Here is a 19,360-nt window from a genome sequence, read left to right on the forward strand (position 1 = left end):
AACGGCCGCGGCGCTGCCGTGGAGCATGATCCTTTCTTCGCGTCATCATCTCTATTAGCGTGTCTGCTGTTTGTGGGGTGACTAGGGGCGGTGTGCCCGATCCGTCGTGAGATGTATGTGTATCACTGGCTTCGTCATCCGACGTGAAGATGTGGGGAGCGTCGTCCATATCAGAGTTGGTCTCGACTACCCTGCACGCCGCTGCTGCCTGCAGGGCTTTTCTGCGCTCTGCTTCAATATGTTCTAGATTGGGGGAGCGATGCGTGAGTGACTCCGAGTGGGAGTTGAACTGTGTGAGGGTAACCTTTTTCTGTTGCCGTCTGGGGCGGTTCGACCGCCGGTGGCTTTGCGTATCTTCGTTGGTGTCTGGCCCGGGTATCTGCTGGTCTATCCAGTTATGTGCTTCCGCTGGGTCGGTGAAAAAATGTGTAGAGCCTTTATGGATAGTTTTTAAACGAGCTGGAAAGAGGAAGAGCGTATTGCACCCGTTTTTGTTGTAGGGTTCGCTTGACCTCCAGGAATGTGGCTCTCTGTTGCTGGACAGCTCGTGAATAGTCCGGGAACAGCATGACGCGCTTATCTTCCACGTAAAGCGCACCTCTCTCTCTCTCTCTCTCTCGAGCCGCCCTAATAATGGTGTCTCTGTCTTGGAAGTGGAGTAGCTTCAGGAGAAACGGTCGAGGTGGTGAGCCTGGTATTGGTTTACGAGCCGGCATTCGGTGCGCCCTTTCTATGGAGAAGAACGGAGTCAGGTCTTCTGGTCGGGGTAAATTACTTGATCCAGGCTTCCATATTTTGGACTGGGTGAGACCCTTCAGAACCTTCTGGCAGATTCAAGATGCGGATATTACTCCTCCGAGAGCGTCCTTCCAAATCGTCTGTTTTATTTTCGAGGAGCTGTACTCTGTGCTGAAGGTCTTCAACGCATCCTGGTGTGCCCGTACCTGTGGTTCTATTACTTGAAGCGTCGTTTCGGCATTCTTAACGTTGTCCGCCAATTTCCGATGGTCATCTCTCAGGATATTGATGTCCGCTGCCAATTCTCCAAAGTTCGTCTCCATCGTTACCCGGGAGTGTTCAATGGCGGCGAGTACTCTGTCCAGTTTGTCTGATGTGGATGATGCGTGAGATGGACACTACCCCGCAGCAGAATTTGTGGGTTTCGGGGAATCCTGCGTGCGATTCCGCACCTGCGTGGAGTACGTGATGCGTTTGCGTCCCATGTCATAGGCGATAGTCTCGATCTAAGTCCCCCACTCGCGCCTCGGGGTCGCTGTAAGAGGATGGCCTGTGAGGGGAGACTTGCTGCGGGTAGTTGCCCGAGGCCCTGCAGTTGCGGGGTCAGGGTGCCACAGTGGTCAAGAGTCAGTCTTTTTGGCGCCTAAAACTGCGTGTCAGGCCGGACACGGGTCACCCTCGCCTGTGTCGTCCCCCGCTTCTGAAGGTCGTTATGGCCGCTTTGTTTGTGTGGGGTTCCCGTCCGTGCCTGTTGGCACCGCGTGACGGCCACTCCTCGCATCGGGGGTTCCCTCCGCGCACCTCGAGTCCCAGTGCCGCATGTGAGGGGGCCCGGGGTCAGGATAGTGTGGAGGCAGTGGGTTGGGCGCGCAAGGGCCGTGGGCCGTGTGGTTGTCATGCACCAATGCCTCCGTCGCGCGCTCCCCGGATCCTGGGCCTGCTGGGATCGCTGAGTCCTTAGTAGCAGCCTGTACAGGGGGCTCCGCTGTTCCTGTGTAATGGCGGGCGCTGCGTGGTGGGTCTTCTGCACTGTACTCCTGCGCCTGTCAGCTCTGTGGTCCCCCCGCGTGCTCAAAAGTCCCAGCGTCGATGGCGGGGGGGGGGGGGGTGTTCCGTGGTGCCGCTGGAGCTGTGTCGGCCTATCGGGTCCTGTGCTTGTGGATGCTGGTGTGCAGCGCGCGGTGGGATTTTGGCGCTAATTCAGTGTAGGGGGCGCCAGGTAGAGCAAGGCCCCCATACCACCTCCCTTGGATTTACGCTTGGGGCCTAACCCGCACTTGGGCCCCTCTCGAATCAGGCAGGCGAGTGGGGCGGCGGGGGCTCCCACTGCGATCCCGGCCCCGTGGCGTAGATGTCGGGACTCCTCCGTGGGTCACCCACCGCGGTAGGGCCTGGAGCGCTGTCGAAGCACCGGCTCTCACTTGCTGTCTGCGGGCATCTGGGGGGCTCCGATCCAGCCGCCCCCACTCAGCACACGCCTGCCTCTGGGAGCTGCTTTCAGTCGCGTCAGATGAGGCCCTGTGCCGCCGCCGCTATGCTCCGCCGTCCATTTGCCGCAGAGGCGCCGCCATTTTCGCTTCCACCGCAGCTTGGCCGCCGCGCTTCTGCGGAAACCCCGTGTCACATCTCGGTTCAGTGGCGCTGGGGGGTTTCCGGGGGCGCCGAGCTTAGTGGCATCGTGTCCTGAGGGTCGGGAGAGGGTCCCCACAGCGTTAAGCGTGTTGTTTGGCGGGCTGCCGGGACGGAGCTCTAGGGAAGCACGACCACCATCTTAGGCTGCTAGGCCACGCCCCCCCACTCTTCTTGAACTATTATATGAAAATACAAACTATCAGTGACAGAAAAACAAAATAAAAACTCCTACAAAGTACATATAGACCAAATGTCCTTTGACAGTGCTTAATTTGTAAAATAGTAAGTGCCAAGGACCTTCTTGGAAGGCCACTGCAGCCTGCACCACCCATATCCTGCCAGCGCTGCCAATGGCAGTACTAGCATAACACCTAACCTTCACAGTCCTACAAGTGTGACAATTCAGACAATTTCAGGCCAAACAAAGCTATAATGAGGGCATGAGAGGCTAGTATTATTCATTTTCAATGTATATTGACTTAATAAACACGGTTGTTGTGCTTATCTCAAATGAACAATTCAGTGCCACCATGTGGTAGACTGACATTAGAGCCGGTGCTGACAATTAGGTGCCGGCTCCAAGCACCAGAAACCACTGTCACAAATTAAGCACTGGTTAAAGAATTAAAATCTTTCTGCATTGTGTTTATAAAGATCTCAAGCTCTCAAATAGGATGACAGACCACCCACATAACCAGCTTTTTTGAGCAGCAACAACAAAAGAAGGGATGGCTGGGTGTTCTGTGTTTTTACGATGCTTTGAAGTTCCTGCTGTGACTTGGAGCAATTATGGAGGTAATGCATTCGCTTAGCCTTCCCGCCTTGACATTAAATCTGTTTCATGGTTGAATCTCTATGCATACCTTTTATGAATGTATAGAATCCAAAGAAGAGTATTTTTCAAGGAAACAAAATGTAAGTGTAAATTATGATTCATAAAATGTTTCTTTGTGCCCCTTTATTTAATAACCTCTTATTGTTGATTTGGTAGAATATGCTAAATTTGCACACAGTGTATATATGGGTAACATCCATGTATTTTAATCCTCAGATACTCTTAACATGTTACCATTAGAGGATACAAAGATCGCAGTTAATAATGGTGACAATGAAGATTCCCAACAAGAGGTGAGTTGAGATAAGCAGCTCATTTTTTATAAATGTTAACAATGTCTTTACTTTCAGCTAGCATGTAAGTTTAATGACAGTTTTAATATCTGCATGTGAAATGTTAGTCTTTATATTTTCATTGCTTTTTTACATCTGTAATCTATTCAAAATAATTCTTTTGACACATTTCACGACATAAAAAGAAAAGCATTTGGAAAAACACAACTAATAAATATCTAGCATCGGAAAATAACTTTTAAGGTAGTTTAGGGAATGCCACCAGCCAGAAAATATTAAAGGAATACTTAATGAATATGTCAGACCTTAATATGTATTATACTGCTTTATTTTTGTAGTTATTTAATTATTAGGGAAAGACGAACAGTAGATTATGCTGTATCTGCTTCAAGCATTGGCGGATATTAAATTGATTTACCAAATATATGAGATGGCTTTTGTGTTTTGTTAAGAGGTTTAGTAGTATATTTCTCTAAATTGTGAGCCCCAAAGAAGTAATGTTTGCTAAAATACATTTCATATAACATACCCAGGGAGTAGTCATCTATCCTTATTTTTATTAAAATTATTTTGAAAAAATACTGACAATTGAGTTCTTTACATTCTGCTGAGTAATTAAGGGTGGACACTGGGCTTTTTCCCTCTCATGTGAGTGGAAGAAAAGGAGACAGTTGAGCCCCATCGGGACATTTGCCTGAGTTCCATCTTGGTGTGTTTGGAATCCTGTCCTGGGCACGAGCAGCATGTTTCTGCTAAACTGATTGGCTCTCATCCACGATTGATTGTATTGGACCCCTAAGAGAGAAATCGACAATGTATTAGCAGCAGATATGAATAACTTCATGAGCTTCTATGTCACATGTACATATAGTAGGAACAAGGACTCTTATTGCATTAACTGATATTTTCTGCCTAAAAGAAGCAACGTGGTACTTTACCTAAGCTAATGTCTTGTGTTTCTTTCTCAAAGGAAAGATGGAAAGGTTTTCTCTAGTGAGAACTTTCTTATTCAGGTGAATCAAAATTGCTTTTCTGAGATTTAATTAAAAACAGTGATGTAAAATAATAATCCGGGAAGTATTAATCCTCTGTTGATGTCAAATGCCACCTTAAATAATATATTTCGGGACCATGGCAACTATCTAATTCTCCCAACACACATGTATAAATAAACATATCTATTTCTGTATGTATGTCCTTTAAGTCGTAAATATGTATAAATTCCAGGTTGGAAATGTGCCTTACATTCCTTTGCCCTTCACGCCTTTGGTACCAGACCCATTGCCTGATTTTCTCTTTAAACTGAATCAGTTCTTGTAGGAATAATTTTTTCTCCTCCTGACCTCAATCTCAGGATTGAATTTGATTGCCTTTACAGGTATAACTGTACCACATGAGAGGCTGTCATATTGGTTATTCACCTGCATCAGGTTGGTAGGCCGCCAGTTACCTAAAGACAGTTCAGCTGGTGTGTTACACTGCAGATTCATTAGTCTCCTCCTTGGAATCGGAGCTCGTGCTATACTATTGTTTGGCTCTACCTGTTCTCTCTCTATCTCGAAGAGTAGATATTTTTTGTTTTTTAAAGCATGGCATCTTTTTGGACTGTTGCCCTTTTGTTATCATTTCTATGGGATCAAACATTTTTAATGTTTCACAATTTAGTCTGTGCCTTGGCCTTCCTTGAAGGCGGTCAGTGGCCCCACGCTATCTTTTCTAGCTAGTACATCACCCTTCTCACTGCGGCGGCAAATACCTGTGAATGCAGGCCATTCCCACCTTCAGTGCAAATGCTCTTGTATCAACCTTTGCCACACAAATCTGTTTTATTGCTATCTCACCCAACAATTAAGAAAAACCCTGGTAAAAAGAATTCCTTTACAGACACCACAGCCCCCAATGGTTTCTGTCATGGGTGTAAATTCTGCCCCAAATCGAAATTCTCTAACCGTTTAATGTCTATGACATGAAGCTTAGAGGATATGGATATGCATCCTACAGTCTGCAAATATAGGGATATACCCACACCCATTCTCTTTCACATCCGATAAGCATTTGAAACTGTAGACCACTACCTTAAAGTAACTAATTTAAGTTCTCTAAATCTGAATTGGCCAGTTGAGTGTATTCTTTTTCCAGGTGAAATCTTAGCTGGGAAAACTGACTTTTGTGCTGGGTGTGCATAAGTCCAGTGCCTTCTTACTGACGTGGTCTCCTTGGAACACTCACTGTATGTCTCCTATTGAATGATTGATCAGGGTCAAGCTATTTGTGGTCAGATATGTATATGATATGTTGAATATTATTCTAGATTGTAGACTTGCATGCTGCACTTGCTTGCCTTTTGCTTCTTAGCTTTCTAAAATAAATAAGGGGAACACAAAACAAATCTAAACCCAACAAAGAAGCTACTTGGATCCAGAGCTCATTTTTGAGTCCTATTGTACTCTAAAATCTCCATGCATGTTAACATTAATCTGTTTAGCTAACTAACTTAATTTATTGTGTTTGTTTCTTTTTACTTATATCACTCCCTTCAAGCCAAATGAGCTATCACCTCCTTTAAAATAGTTTGTAGTGGTTTGGGTTACTGACCATGCTTAAGTGGAATAGGCCTCTTCCTTCTTCTGTCCATCTTTCTTCTGAGATCCCACTGAGGTGCATAAAAACACCCTGGGAAGCATGACAGTACGTATATCATTCTCTTGCGTGATGGAACCTGTGGTTTTGGGCTAGAAAATTGCTGTATATAACTGTGATTACGCTGATATCTGTACATAGAATGGAGAAGAAATCTCCATGGAGAGGCAAAGGGTGACAGCGCTCTGGCTGATTCCTTGTGGCCCAATGTTACAGCCCAGTTCAGGGATTTTAATTGTCTTATTTGCAGAGTACACTTTAGGCATTTCCACGACGAATCAGTTTCACCAAAATCCCTCAACGTTCAACTTTTACCTATACAAAAAAGTAAAAAACGTAAGATTCATCATAAACTATGGCTGATGACACCGTTTTCAAGAATGTTCCCTATTATTTCCCCCCAATATTTGGCTTCAGAAAGTGCAACTTGTTTATCTTCAAAGTTTTATTTAGGTATTAACCATAGACATCTTCAAATTGACTCTGTATGATAGAGTAGATTCCATTTTTTAAATTAGTTTTGTTTGGATGCGCAGTGTTCAGTGGAAGACTGTTTGGACATAACTGATTACCATAATTAGAGGCAAGAAAACGCAGGACTGAAACAAATTATTGGGACAGCGTACATGAGTGGACTAAGGCATTTTGATGTGAGAACAATTTTGCCATGGGATTTCAGATCTATGAATGACTTCAAAGAACGGTACAGTACTGATACCTACAAAATAATGTAGCAATTACATTGTGACTTTGCAATTGTGCATATAGTGTAATGTATGTATCTGAAAGAGACAATTAGTTACAGATTCCTCACCTTAGAATTACCCCCAGGCGTCCGTCTGGATCCAGAGAATTTTTCTTCAGCAGTACCCCTGCTCGTCGGTAGGTTGCGTTGGTCGACTCCCCGTTCGTCGTTGGCGTTGTGGTCGCCGGAAGACGCAGCGGTATCTATTTAGACATCGCCCCTGCATGCTGACGCCAGTTCTTTCTTTTTCCCCGCCAGCCAGTGCAGGTCTGGAGAGAGCGTTACTTTGAGTACATTTTTGACTCTTTTTGTCGACATCTTTTTGAGTCGTCCAACTCCTGGTGCACGCAGGGATGTCTCGTGCTCTAACCAGCTTCAAGGCTTGTGACTCTTGCCGCAAATTGATGTCAGTTACAGACCTGCACCTCGTGTGCCTTTGGTGTTTGGAGCGCGACCACAACCCGAAGTCGTGCTCCGACTGCCAAGCCATGAACCCAAAGTCTTTGCGGGAGCGGTCCTGATAGCTTCTCGAGGCCCAGCAGTCTGCTCAGTGCCGCTGGCGGTCCCAGTCGAGAGAGAGGTTGCGGGACCGATCGTGGTTCCACCATCCACCACCATTCCTCATCATTGTCTTCATCCTCGGGTAAGTCGAAGCACAAAAAGAAGGCGAAGAAGCATCTTCGCGTTCTCCCCCGTCCGTCGGCCGACGCTCCGCGGGTAGCGGACGGTAGTCGTCCGGCTCCGCCCACGGAGCCTGTTGGGTCAGCCCAAGCCTCCCTCCCTTTCCAGGAGTCAGGGAGACCTGCCCAACTTTGTAGACATCCACTCAATCTTTGGGCAGCCCGACTCTGCCGGCGTGCCTTCGGGCCCCACATACTCGTCTGGGGGTTCTAGGCCTTAGATGCCGGCGGCTTCGGATCCAGTGCCACAGGACCCCCAGGGTTCCAGGCCTGGATCTCGACAGCGCCTGTCGACCTCGTATCACCTCCTCTGGCGCCGAATCCAGTGGCGACACCGCCGCCCGCTCTGACGCCGATTGTGTCCCCAGCCGGCGTCGACCCCAGCCTCCCCCTCAATGTGGACTTGGAGCCGGACCGACGTTGCCCAAAGCCAGAACCGGTGCCAACTGGTACTTTTGTACCCCTGTTCTCCCCTTGTGTTTCCTATCGCCCTGAGTGGCTACCAGAGGAGGGTGAGGAGGACTGGGAGGGGCCTGTGGACCCTTTCACAGACCAGTTGGAGGAACCAGACTGGAGAGAAGAGTTGGGTGAGGCCGGATTTCTGGACACCTCTCCAGACCTTGGGATGATGTCTCCCCCTACTGTGGCTATGGAAGAGGGTGCATCATATGTAGTGGTGTTGTGTAGGGTGGCTGAGGCCTTAAACCTCGAGCTTCCTACGGTGGCGGTCAGGACTAACCTCCTGACCGATGTGCTTTAACCAGCAGCGGCCTCTTCGGAGACCCTGCTGCCGTTCCATGAGACCCTCACGGACATCCTTTTGGGCACTTGGTCGAAGCCCAATACAGGGGCTCCTGCGGATTGGATGATTGCCCGACGCCACCTCCCGTCCAGAGCAACCCCATTTTCCTCTCCCAACACCCCACCCAGAGAGATTGGTGGTCCAAGCCTTGACTTCCAAGGGCGCATTCCCTACCGCATCACCTGATAGGGAATCCAAGAAGCTGGACCACCTTGGGAAGAAGACTTTTTCTTCCTCCAGCGTAGGACAGCGGTCGGTGAACACTGCATGTCTCTTGGGCCGTTACTTCCACTCTGTGTGGGACACGGTCGCGCAGGTGCTGCCATAGTGCCTGGAGGAGGTCCAGGCCGTGCTCTCGCATGCAGTGGCCGAAGGGAGAATTGCACCGAAGTTTGCCATCCGAAGTGGGCTGGACACCGCCGTCTTGCTGGGCAGGACGATTTTAACGTCAGTAGCCCTACGAAGCTACCCTTGGCTGAGGTCCACTGGCTTTTCTGGTGATGTCCAAGCTACACTCTTGTACATGCCCTTTGATGGCCGTCGCCTGTTTGACGACAAGGTAGACCACGCGCTCGAGCGCTTAAAGGACTCCAGGGCTACGGATAGATCCTTGGGCCTCGCTTCCGCCTCTCGCCCGCGCAGTCTGCTTTTCGCCTCTTTCGTGGCTACGAAAGAGGTGCACCGCCATGTTCCACCCCGAGCCACAGTCCTTCGCAAGCTTTCCAGCCTCTGCTCTGCGGGGGATGGCCCCAGACCCCGTCGAGGGTTTGGGGGCCAGCGGGTGGGTCAGTCCACCAGCACCCCCTCTATAGCAGCCTCCAATCCCTCCTAGCCAACCTTTCAGGGCCACCATTTGCCAGTGGGCAGCAGGATTCGCCATCATCTCTCCCCCTGGCTTAACATAACGTCGGACAGGAGGGTTTTGCAGATAGTCCGAAGGGGCTACTCCCTCCCCTTCAAGACTAACCCTCTATCAAGGCCACTTAAATTCCATCACATGTTGTAGTATCACCTGGCCCTTCTCCAACAGGGAGTTACGGCTCTCTTGGCCAAGGGAGCCATCAAGTGAGTTCCTACCCCAGAAGTAGGTAGTGGTTGATATTCCCACTACTTTCTGGTGCCTAAGAAGTACAAGGGCCTGCGTCCTAACTTAGTCTCAGGAATGTCAACTGTTTCCTCCAGAAGGAAAAGTTCAAGATGTTGACACTGGTTCAGGTCCTGTCTGCCCTCGACCCTGGAGACTGGATGGTAGCGTTGGACTTACAGGATGCTTATTTTCATATCCCTGTTACCTATGGTTCATGTTTGGCCACAAGTACTTTGTTAACTGTGCTCTCCTTTGGCCTTACCAGCGCCCCCCCGGTGTTCACGAAAGGGATGGCGGTGGTCACAGCTCATCTGTGCAGATCAGGGGTTCCAGTCTTCTCCTATCTCGATGTCTGGCTGCTGAAGGCAGGCTCTCCCCAGGCTGTGGTCTCTCACCTCCAGACTATGGCTGACCTCCTACATTCTCTGGGGTTAACCATCAACGTGCCAAAGATAACCTGATTCCCTCTTAGAAGCTCCTTTTCATCAGAGCGGTTCTGGACACTGCACAGTTTTGCACTTATCCTCCTGAGCAGCGAGTCCGGGTTTCGGTCAGAATGACCCTGAGGCTACTGGGCCTCACGGCCTCCTGCAGGTGGACTATGCCAGGTGGCATATGCGGGCTTTTCAGTGGGACCTTAAGTTCCAGCAGGCACAGGATATGGGGAATTTTTCCAATTGCGTCCGGATCTCGGAGGGCACTGCATGACAATTGCAGTGGTGGCTCACAAACCAAGATTGGATCAGCGGCAGATCCCTCTCTCTTCCTCAACCAGAGTTGACAATGGTGACGGATGCATCACTTCTGAAGTGGGGCGGCCACATGGGAGAGGCAGAGATCAGAGGCCTCTGGTCTCCGGCGAGTCCGAGCTCTTCATCATCCTTCTGTAGCTTCGGGTGATCCGTCTTGCATTGAAGGCATTCCTTCCTTCTGTCAAAGGGAGAGTAGTGCAGGTGTTAATGGACAACACCACCGCCATGTGGTACTGCAACAAATAGGGCGGGGTGCGGTCATGGATATTATGTCAGGAGGCACTTCGTCTCTGGAAGTGGCTGGAACATCAGGGCCTGCCCCTGGTGGTCCAACACCTGGCAGGTTCTCTGAAGGCCAGGGCAGACAAACTCAGCAGCCGGTGCATGATGGATCATCAATGGCGTCTTCACTTGGAGGTAGTGCAAGTTCTCTTTCAGCGGTGGGGAGAGCCTTGGTTAGCCCTATTCGCCACTGAAGAGAACGTGCAATGTCAGCAGTCCTGCGCGTTGGAATTTCCAAGATGGCACTCACTCAGAGACGCTTTTCGTCGCGAATGGAGTTTAGGTTTTCTATACGCCTTTCCATCTATACTACTTCTACCCAGAGTGCTGAAGAAGATCAAGCGGGACCGGGACCAAGTCATTCTTGTGGCCCCCGACTGGGCTAGAAGAGTATGGTATTCTCATCTCTTACACATGGCCATCAATCCTTCGATCTGACTGCCCCTTTGATAGGATCTTCTGTCTCAGCAGCATGGGATGGTCCTCCACCCGAACCTGTCCAGCCTCCACCTCCTTGCGTTGACATTGATCGACATAAGTTGACGGCTTTCGACCTTCCTCCCGAAGTCTGTAACGTTAACTTGGCAGCCAGACGTCCCTACACCAAAACGGTCTATAGATGGAACAGGTTAGTGGCATTGTGCACAGCAAAGCCTGTGGATCCCCTTTATGCCTCCCTTTCAGAGGTTCTCCTCTTCCTCCTTTCTTTGGCCCAGCAGGGCTCTGCTCTAGGCACTCTAAAAGGCTATCTGTCAGCGATTTTGGCCTTATTTTGGCTTCCTGACCTGCCTTCTCTTTTCAAGTCCCATATTGTAAATCGCTTCTTTAAGGGCATTACTCACTTGTTTCCTCCAATTCCTTTTGTAATGCTCCAGTTGGACTTGAACCTAGTTCTGACCTATCTTATGTATGCTCCTTTCGATTCGCTACATAGCTGTCCTCTCAGACTTCGGACACTTTAAACTGCCTTTTTGGTTGCCGTCACCTCTACAGGGTGAGTGAGCTTCAGACTCTTTCCTCTAAGCCTCCTTTCCTTGCTGCTCATCCAGACAAGACTGTAATTCGAACTCTACCTTCTTTTCTTCCCAAAGCTGTTACCTCTATCCACATAGGACAGACCATTACTTTGCTCACCTTCTTCCCGCCCCACATCCTTCTAAAGAGGAAGAGAGGCTCCATCGTCTGGATCCAAAACGTGCGTTTTCATTCTATCTGGATCGCACAAAACTATTCCGGGTGGATGACCAGCTCTTTGTTGGCTATGTGGGTGCCAAGAAATGTTGGGCCTTGCAAAAACGAACCATCTCCCGTTGGGTCGTTCTTTGCATCAAGATCTGCTATTCTTTAGGGAAAAAGGAACCTTCAGTGGGGCTGTCCGTCCATCCTACCAGGGCGACGGCAGCCACTACTGCTTTGGGACGTGGAGTCCCCCTTCATGACATCGGCCAGGCAGCTACATGGGCTTCATTGCACACCTTTACCAAACACTACTACCTGGACAGCCAAGTCTGGAGAGACAGCTTCTTTGGCCTTTCAGTTCTCCAGGACTTTCTGGTGTGAACTTAGTTCGCAGACCCTCCTCCGGGGTTTGTATTGCTGGGGTATCTATTTTAATGTGAGGAATCTATAATTAATTGTCTCTTTCAGATGAACGAGTTACTTACCTGCGGTAACAATATATTTGTAAGAGTCATAGATTAGTTATGGATTCCTCACCGCACCACCGATCCTCTCCGTTCTGCGAACTGACTTCTAGGGTAAGGGACTTCCCTTCAGGGCCCAAGTTTTGTGCACCACTGATCACTGTCTTGCATTGCTTTGCGCTTCTGGAGTGGAATGTCGTGTAAAGAACTGATGTCAGCGCGCAGGGGCGGCATCTAAGTAGATACAGTGACGTAATTCCGGCGGCCACGATGCCAATGACAAATGCAAGGTCGACCAACGCCTCCTACAGACGCACAGGGGTACTGCTGAAGAAAACTTCTCTGGATCCATTCTGACACCTGGGGGCAATTATAAGGCGAGGAATCCATAACTAATCTATGTCTCCCAAAGATATATCATTACCGAAGGTAAGTAACTTGTTCTGTACTTATATTGATGTGCGTTGAGACTTTGAGTTCAAAATTAAGACATTAAAAATTGAATAACAAAGTGTTTGGTGCAATACGCTATGGAATTAGAAGCTGTTTGAAGTCTCCGCTGAAACTGCAGAAGATATAGTTAAAAGCAAATAGAAAGTTGGTTTTCCAAGACCCTATCGACCTACCGGTATGACTAACAAACGCATAGGTTGCAAAAATCAGAACATTTTAGAAATTGTTATTAAGAAATTATGAAAATATCCACTTGTCAATGATCACTAAATGAAACAACTGATTTCTCTTCATTTATATAGACCACAGAGTTAGAACAGTCCTATGAAACTAAATAGTAAGTGCCGCACACTGTCAATGCCATGTGCTTTAAGGCAAAGTGTGCAATTGTCACCTTCTCAAACAAAAAAGTTCTAACACTCAATCCCAACAACATCCTGGAGCTTAATTTTGGCACTAACCCAAATTTATCCTCTCTGAACAGCAAAACTTTCATCCTTAAACACTTTTGAGAGTCCTGCAAGATGCATATGAGCATGTGAAAATTTAATTTTGGTAGCAAATGCACTGCGGATTGAGTACCTTGATGTTTCTGCTCTAAGGCTTTCCAGCACTGAAGAGTCCTTTTTTGCTATGCAGAAGGGACGAATAAGGCATGACTGCAAACTAAATTCATTTTTTGAGGATAGTTCTCATCTAATCGCCAATTACTTCCTTCTCCTTGGGTCATGTAATATCTTTAGCAAGTTCCTGAGTAAACTTGATCTAGCTCAAATCATTGAACGGAAATGCTTAGTATATGATCTATTAGAAGATATGGCATTTATAAAACCTGGGGAATGTAGTACACAACTGGCTAATCCTTATAATTAAAACCGCAAAACGGATTTCGGAGACAATGCTGATGAAAATCAAAACGAGCGCGGACGCTCTCAGTACCTAGATCAAGATCACACCTATACAAGAAAAAATGTGAAAAAGTCAACAAAGAAATCTCGGAACACTAAGTCTTCTGGTTTTTTTTTGGTTTTTTTTTACGGATCCAGTTGCATTACACGAGGAAACATTAATTTTTTTGTTAGGCATGGGGAGATTAAGTGATTTGCCCTGAATCACAGGATGTTCAGCGTTGTTGCCGGGACTCGAACCCACATTCAGGGACGACCACCCTAGCCATTAGACCAACTCCACTCCCCTTGCTTCAAAGTAAGATCACCAAACTCCAAAAATATCTCAAGAACTTCTCACGCGAACGCATAAATCCTTACACTAGAGATGAATACAACAAGAAAGACTAATCTGATGTGGACACATCAGGAAGAAGTGACATGGGCTAAACCAACTCAGACACAGACGCATGGTCGAGCGACAATTCATCATCCAACAGATCGAGAAGAGGACGACAGAGACAACAAAGAGGAAACTACTTTAATCAAGCCTTTCAACACTAACAAATGATGTTCTGGCCAGGGGGATATTCTCCACCACCTTTTCAGGGCCCACCCATGCCGCAACCCATGCTATTCTACCAACCCAACCATCCCAACTAACATTTTGTAGGATAACCGACGAGTGAGAAGAGGCCAGAGAGGAGGACGGCACGTTCAATGTAGCAACAACACAACAGAGGGGGCCAACACCAGGAGCCGAACCAGGGAACAGACGCAATCAGTGAACATAGTAGTGAACCTATCAAGCGAACCCATCTCAAAAGATGAGCTCGCAGTCCTTAAGAAAAGACTAGGTTTTGTACTCACAATGAAAATGGACAAATTCAAGACCAGGTGTGAACTCGTGGAATTCTATAGAAAGATCTGGATCAAGGCCTTTTTCATGAATAACCCCCCACCCCCTCCCCCCCCCCAGCCCAACAGGAAGAAGGTTATACTGACCTGAAGAAAAAGTCTACCTTTTTACCTCGCCATCCACCTTTCCCCTAGAAGTACTAGCTTTTGAAGAAGCAGTCACAAAAGACATCGTACTTTATAGACCAAGAGCCAATACATTTCACAATCTTTCCAAACGTGAAACCACTGCTCTTAACTCACTCAGTAAAAAAGAAAACAGTGTGATCAAACCCGTGGACAAAGGTGTAGCCATTGTGATCCAAGCTAGGGAAGATTACAGAAGGTCGTGCCTTTCACTACTACAAGATGTCAGAAATTACAGATTATCCAGTATTATGGGTATCTTTCATAGATTCACATGCCTGAATCATTCCCCGTCGTCGGGGTGGGAGTCCCCGGTAAATAATTATAGTAATGTCACTTGGACATATACTTAGTACTAGGCCAGAGGCCTCACATTAGTAGCCTATCTAGGTCCTTATGTAAAAAGGACCAAACTTTGGCCAGTAGCCAATCAGCCACTATCACCCTCCTCACCTTCCTGGAAGGAGCCCTAGTCCCTCAGATTTTCTACCGCACGTCGTGCTACGGGAGTCTCCTCTGAGCTCTGCTCAGGTTTCTTCTTATATCTTTGGATTTTCCTAATATACTCTTCAAGTTTAGATTGGAAGGGAGTATTGGTAGTTAATATGTCTGCTACTCCTAAAAAAGGGCTGTTTAGACCCTGTGCCTCTTGTAGTAAAATGAGGCTACATATAGAGGACAAGCATGAAGATTGCTTGTATTGCCTCTATCCTCAGCATTCTGCCAAGGAATGTAAGATTTGTCGCACTCTCCCGGTCAAGACATTGAAGGACAGGGAAGGGCGTCTGCTTCTGTGGCTCCAGAGACTGAAGGACAAAGAGCATCTAGTCTCCTCAGGTGAGAGCGAGTGTTCCTTCAGGAGTTTCCACTCCTCTCCTAAAAGGCCTCTACAGACATCTCCAGATCAGTCTGTTGCGCCTCATCACAAGAAGCCAAAGTCCATGGAGAGTCATCCTAAGGTCAAGCCTCAGAAACCTTCCCTTCAGGTGACAGACTTCAAGAAGCCTGCTATAGTGTCTTCTGGCCTGCCTGTGACGATGTCAACAGTCTCCATCTCGACATCCACGGCGTCTACTTTCTCCATGGCATCGACTACTACAACATCGTCGACGATGGGTAGGTCAATACCTTCTGTCATTCCTGTCAAAAAACCGTCGACGTCGCTTCCGACGGCGCTCCCGTCGACACCTGCTTCATCGTCGACGAAGGCGAAGCTTCCAGCGTCGACGAAAATCCCATCGTCGACGAGGGATTCCTCGTCGAAGATCCCGTCGTCGACGAAGATACCGCCGTCGACGAAGACTACCTCGTCGGCGAGGACACCGTCGACGAAATCGTCGACACCACCGTCGACGGGCCCGTCGACGACGAGACCGTCGACGAAGCCATCGTCGTCGACTACTACAGTGTCAACGCCGCCGTCAACGAAGAAATCGTCGTCGTCGACGAGGACATCGACGACGACGATGCAGTCGATGATGAAAATGCCGGACAAATCATCACAACTCGTAGATGCTTCACCGTCGACGGACACCGCGTCAACGGATCTACACTCTAAGGGCTCTCCTTCATTGAAGTATACATATACACAATTTAAAATGTCATCATGTTTAGTGACACCAGAGATGACCTCACCCAGCAAGGTCCAACAGCTGCTGCCAACGCAGTTTCTAGACACAGAAGATCCTGAAGCCATGTTTCCTATAGCATCAAGTCCCTCTCATCTTAACATCAAAGTTCATGAGAGTTCGGACTATGAAGATTTTGAAGAGATTACAATTCAAGAGACAACTCAACAACATACCACTGTTCAGCCTATGGTGTGCCTTCCAGCTTCAATTGTTTCTGACCTCCAATTTCTAATTTCAGACTATAAACAAAGATTTCCATCATCTTCTTCTGCCTCTGCAGTACAGGTACAACAGGAAACGCCAACTCCTCAACGACCACCCCCGCTAGTTGTGCGTCAAGAGCAAGAGACATTACCTCCTCAAATTTCTTCAGATGAGGATGAATATGAGGAAGAAGTGAGAAATGATGAGGCCCAAGAGGAAGAAGGTGAAATACATGATGATGATGATGATGAGTATGATGATAACGTTTCCCCAGACCATGTACAGGACGATTCACCTCCTGAAGACTTAGGGGGATTCCATAATATCGTAGGAAGAGCGGCTGCAAGGTTCAACATCCAAATAGCATCGGAAACGCAGGACTGTTTCCTTCATGATTTTAAAGAACCCTTTAAGAGATCAGCTCGCTCCATTCCAGTAATCGATTATATATGGGAGCAAGGACTAAAAATAATTAAAAATCCTTTCTCTCTCATTCCAGTGCCGGCTAGGCTTGAAAAGAAGTACAAGGCCCCGGACACTGCGCCTGCATGTTTAACTGGCCAAACTAAACCTGATTCAGTTATATCTCAGGCCGCTCAGCGCAAGTCCAGCAATCCGTCAGCGGCAATGACAGCCCCTCCTGATAAAGAAGGAAGAAAACTTGATGCCATTGGCAAAAGATTTTCCTCCATGTCCGCCCTATCAGTCAGGGCTGCAAATTCTCTGGCATTAATAGGTCGCTACAATCGACAGATATGGGCAGATATAGCCCCATATCTAGGGACGATCCCAGAAGACCAGAAAGACGAGGTTAAAAAGATTTTGCTGGAGGGCGAACGCTCTGCCTCAGAAATGATCGAGGTGGCCTTGGATATCGCTTCCACAGGCTTTCGTCAATTGGCGGGAGCAGCAGTTTTAAGGCGCCAGGGCTGGCTTAAAGCTACCGCATTCCGGCCTGAAGTGCAAGCCAAAGTTCTCGACATGCCATTTGATGGGGAGCTACTCTTCGGTGAGCATATCGATGACATGCTGCAAGGTATTAAGAAGGATACCGAAACGGCGAAAGCCCTAGGAACCCTACAATACAAGCAGAATTCCTTTCGAGGCTCCAGAGGTCGAGGACAACAGACTCGTGGCAACTATCAAGGTTACAAGTCCTCTTATAACTCTTCCCAGCAGTACAAGCCTCAATATCAGCAGAGGCAACAACAAGGACAATCTTCATACAACAAGTCTTCCTTTCGAGGAAGAGGAGGAAAGAAAGACAATAACAGACGCCAATGACTGCTTTCTCCAGCAGGCCTCCACCTCTTCTCCACAATTCGTAGTTGGAGGGAAAATTACAAACTTTCTTCACAATTGGAAGCAAATTACGACAGATCGTTGGGTGTTGCAGTTAGTCCGCTTCGGACACACTTTGGAGTTTGTGGAACATCCTCCTCCGAATCCACCATGTCCTGTGCAACACAAGAATCTAACCATACTTCAACAGGAACTCTCACTAATGCTCCAAAAAAGAGCAGTGGAAAGAGTTCCTCGAGATCAGAAGGGGAGAGGTTTCTATTCCCGATTCTTCCTGATTAGAAAAAAGGAGAAGAAGCAGTGGAGACCAATACTGGATCTGAGAAACCTAAACAAATACCTCAAGAAGCAGTCTTTCCGTATGATTACCCTCCAGGAGGTATTGCACCTACTCAATTCAAAAGACTATATGGTATCCTTAGACCTCCAGGATGCCTATTTTCATATCCTCATTCACAAGAGTCATCGACAATTCTTGAGGTTTGCAGTGGCAGGCAGGCACTACCAGTTCAGAGTATTACCATTCGGCCTGAAATCAGCTCCACGCATCTTTACAAAGTGTCTGTCTCCAGTAGCGGCTTACCTTCGCCAGCATCATCACCAAGTCTTTCCCTACCTGGACGACTGGCACGTCAAAGCTCCTACTTGGACAGGCGTGGCCAGGTCCTCTACAGCCTGCCTTAATCTCTTCGAGAACCTAGGCCTGACGCTCAACCGGGAAAAGTCAAATCTACGACCGTCACAACGTCTCAATTTCCTGGGGGCAACGTTGGATACACAACAGGAGAAAGCCTTCCCTTCCAGGGAACGTCAGGTCAAGCTGAAGACCCTGGCCGTCCAAATTCAGACCAAAAAGAGAGTCAAGGTCCGAGTCTTCAAGTCGTTGCTAGGAATGATGTCTTCCAACATTTTTCTCATTCCTCACTGTCGCCTCCACATGCGACCTCTACAGGAAGCCTTAACAAATCAGTGGATCCAAAGTACAGGATCCTTCGACGACTGGATCAAGATCACTCAGGTCATGAAGAAGGCTCTGAGATGGTGGCTTCTGGGCGACAACCTGAACAAAGGCCTACCTTTTCTACTCCGTCTCTCCTTATGTGATAACAACAGACGCGTCACTGGAAGGATGGGGGGCGTTCCTTCAAGAACTGCAAGTACACGGTCAGTGGTCAGTGGCAGAAAGACAACTCCACATCAATTTGTTAGAGTTACGAGCAGTGCGCTTGGCACTTCGAGCATTTCTACCCCGAATCAGGAACTTCCCAGTGCTTGTGAGAACGGACAACACCACCACAATGCACTACCTGAACAAGCAGGGAGGTACTTGATCCAGAACGTTGTCTCGAGAATCTCAGCAAATTTGGATTTGGCTGCTCCAACACAACATATCTCTGCGGGCAGAGTATGTCCCAGGAGTAGACAACACCCTGGCAGACTCGCTAAGCAGGCAGCGCTCAATTTGCCACGAGTGGGAGCTCGACCAGAAGACGCTCGACTTAGTGTTCTCCCGTTGGGGCAAGCCTCCCCTGGATCTCTTTGCGACAGAAACCAACGCGAAATGCCAACATTATGCAAGCTGGTTTCCCCAAAAAAGGTCCCTAGGGAATGCCTTTTCGATGACATGGTGCAAAGTCTTTGCCTACGCTTTTCCATCGTTTCCCCTGATCCCCAGGGTTCTCCGGAAATTGAAAGCAGAGAGTTTTACCC

General features: G+C 48.0%; 1 protein-coding gene across 10 annotated transcripts in view; it reads left to right on the forward strand.

The window, feature by feature from the left end:
• ANKRD26 (ankyrin repeat domain 26) overlaps positions 1-19,360 on the forward strand; it is a 1,096,841-nt gene that overhangs the window by 417,305 nt on the left and 660,176 nt on the right. For all 10 annotated transcript variants that reach the window (XM_078674324.1, XM_078674330.1, XM_078674326.1 and 7 more), the window contains one exon: positions 3,422-3,498. In XM_078674324.1, the coding sequence (XP_078530450.1) occupies positions 3,422-3,498 (77 nt within the window). The remainder of the gene's footprint in view (positions 1-3,421; positions 3,499-19,360) is intronic.

This window comes from Lissotriton helveticus, chromosome 1_1, assembly GCF_964261635.1.
Source record: "Lissotriton helveticus chromosome 1_1, aLisHel1.1, whole genome shotgun sequence".
In the NCBI taxonomy this organism is placed as follows: Eukaryota; Metazoa; Chordata; class Amphibia; order Caudata; family Salamandridae; genus Lissotriton; species Lissotriton helveticus.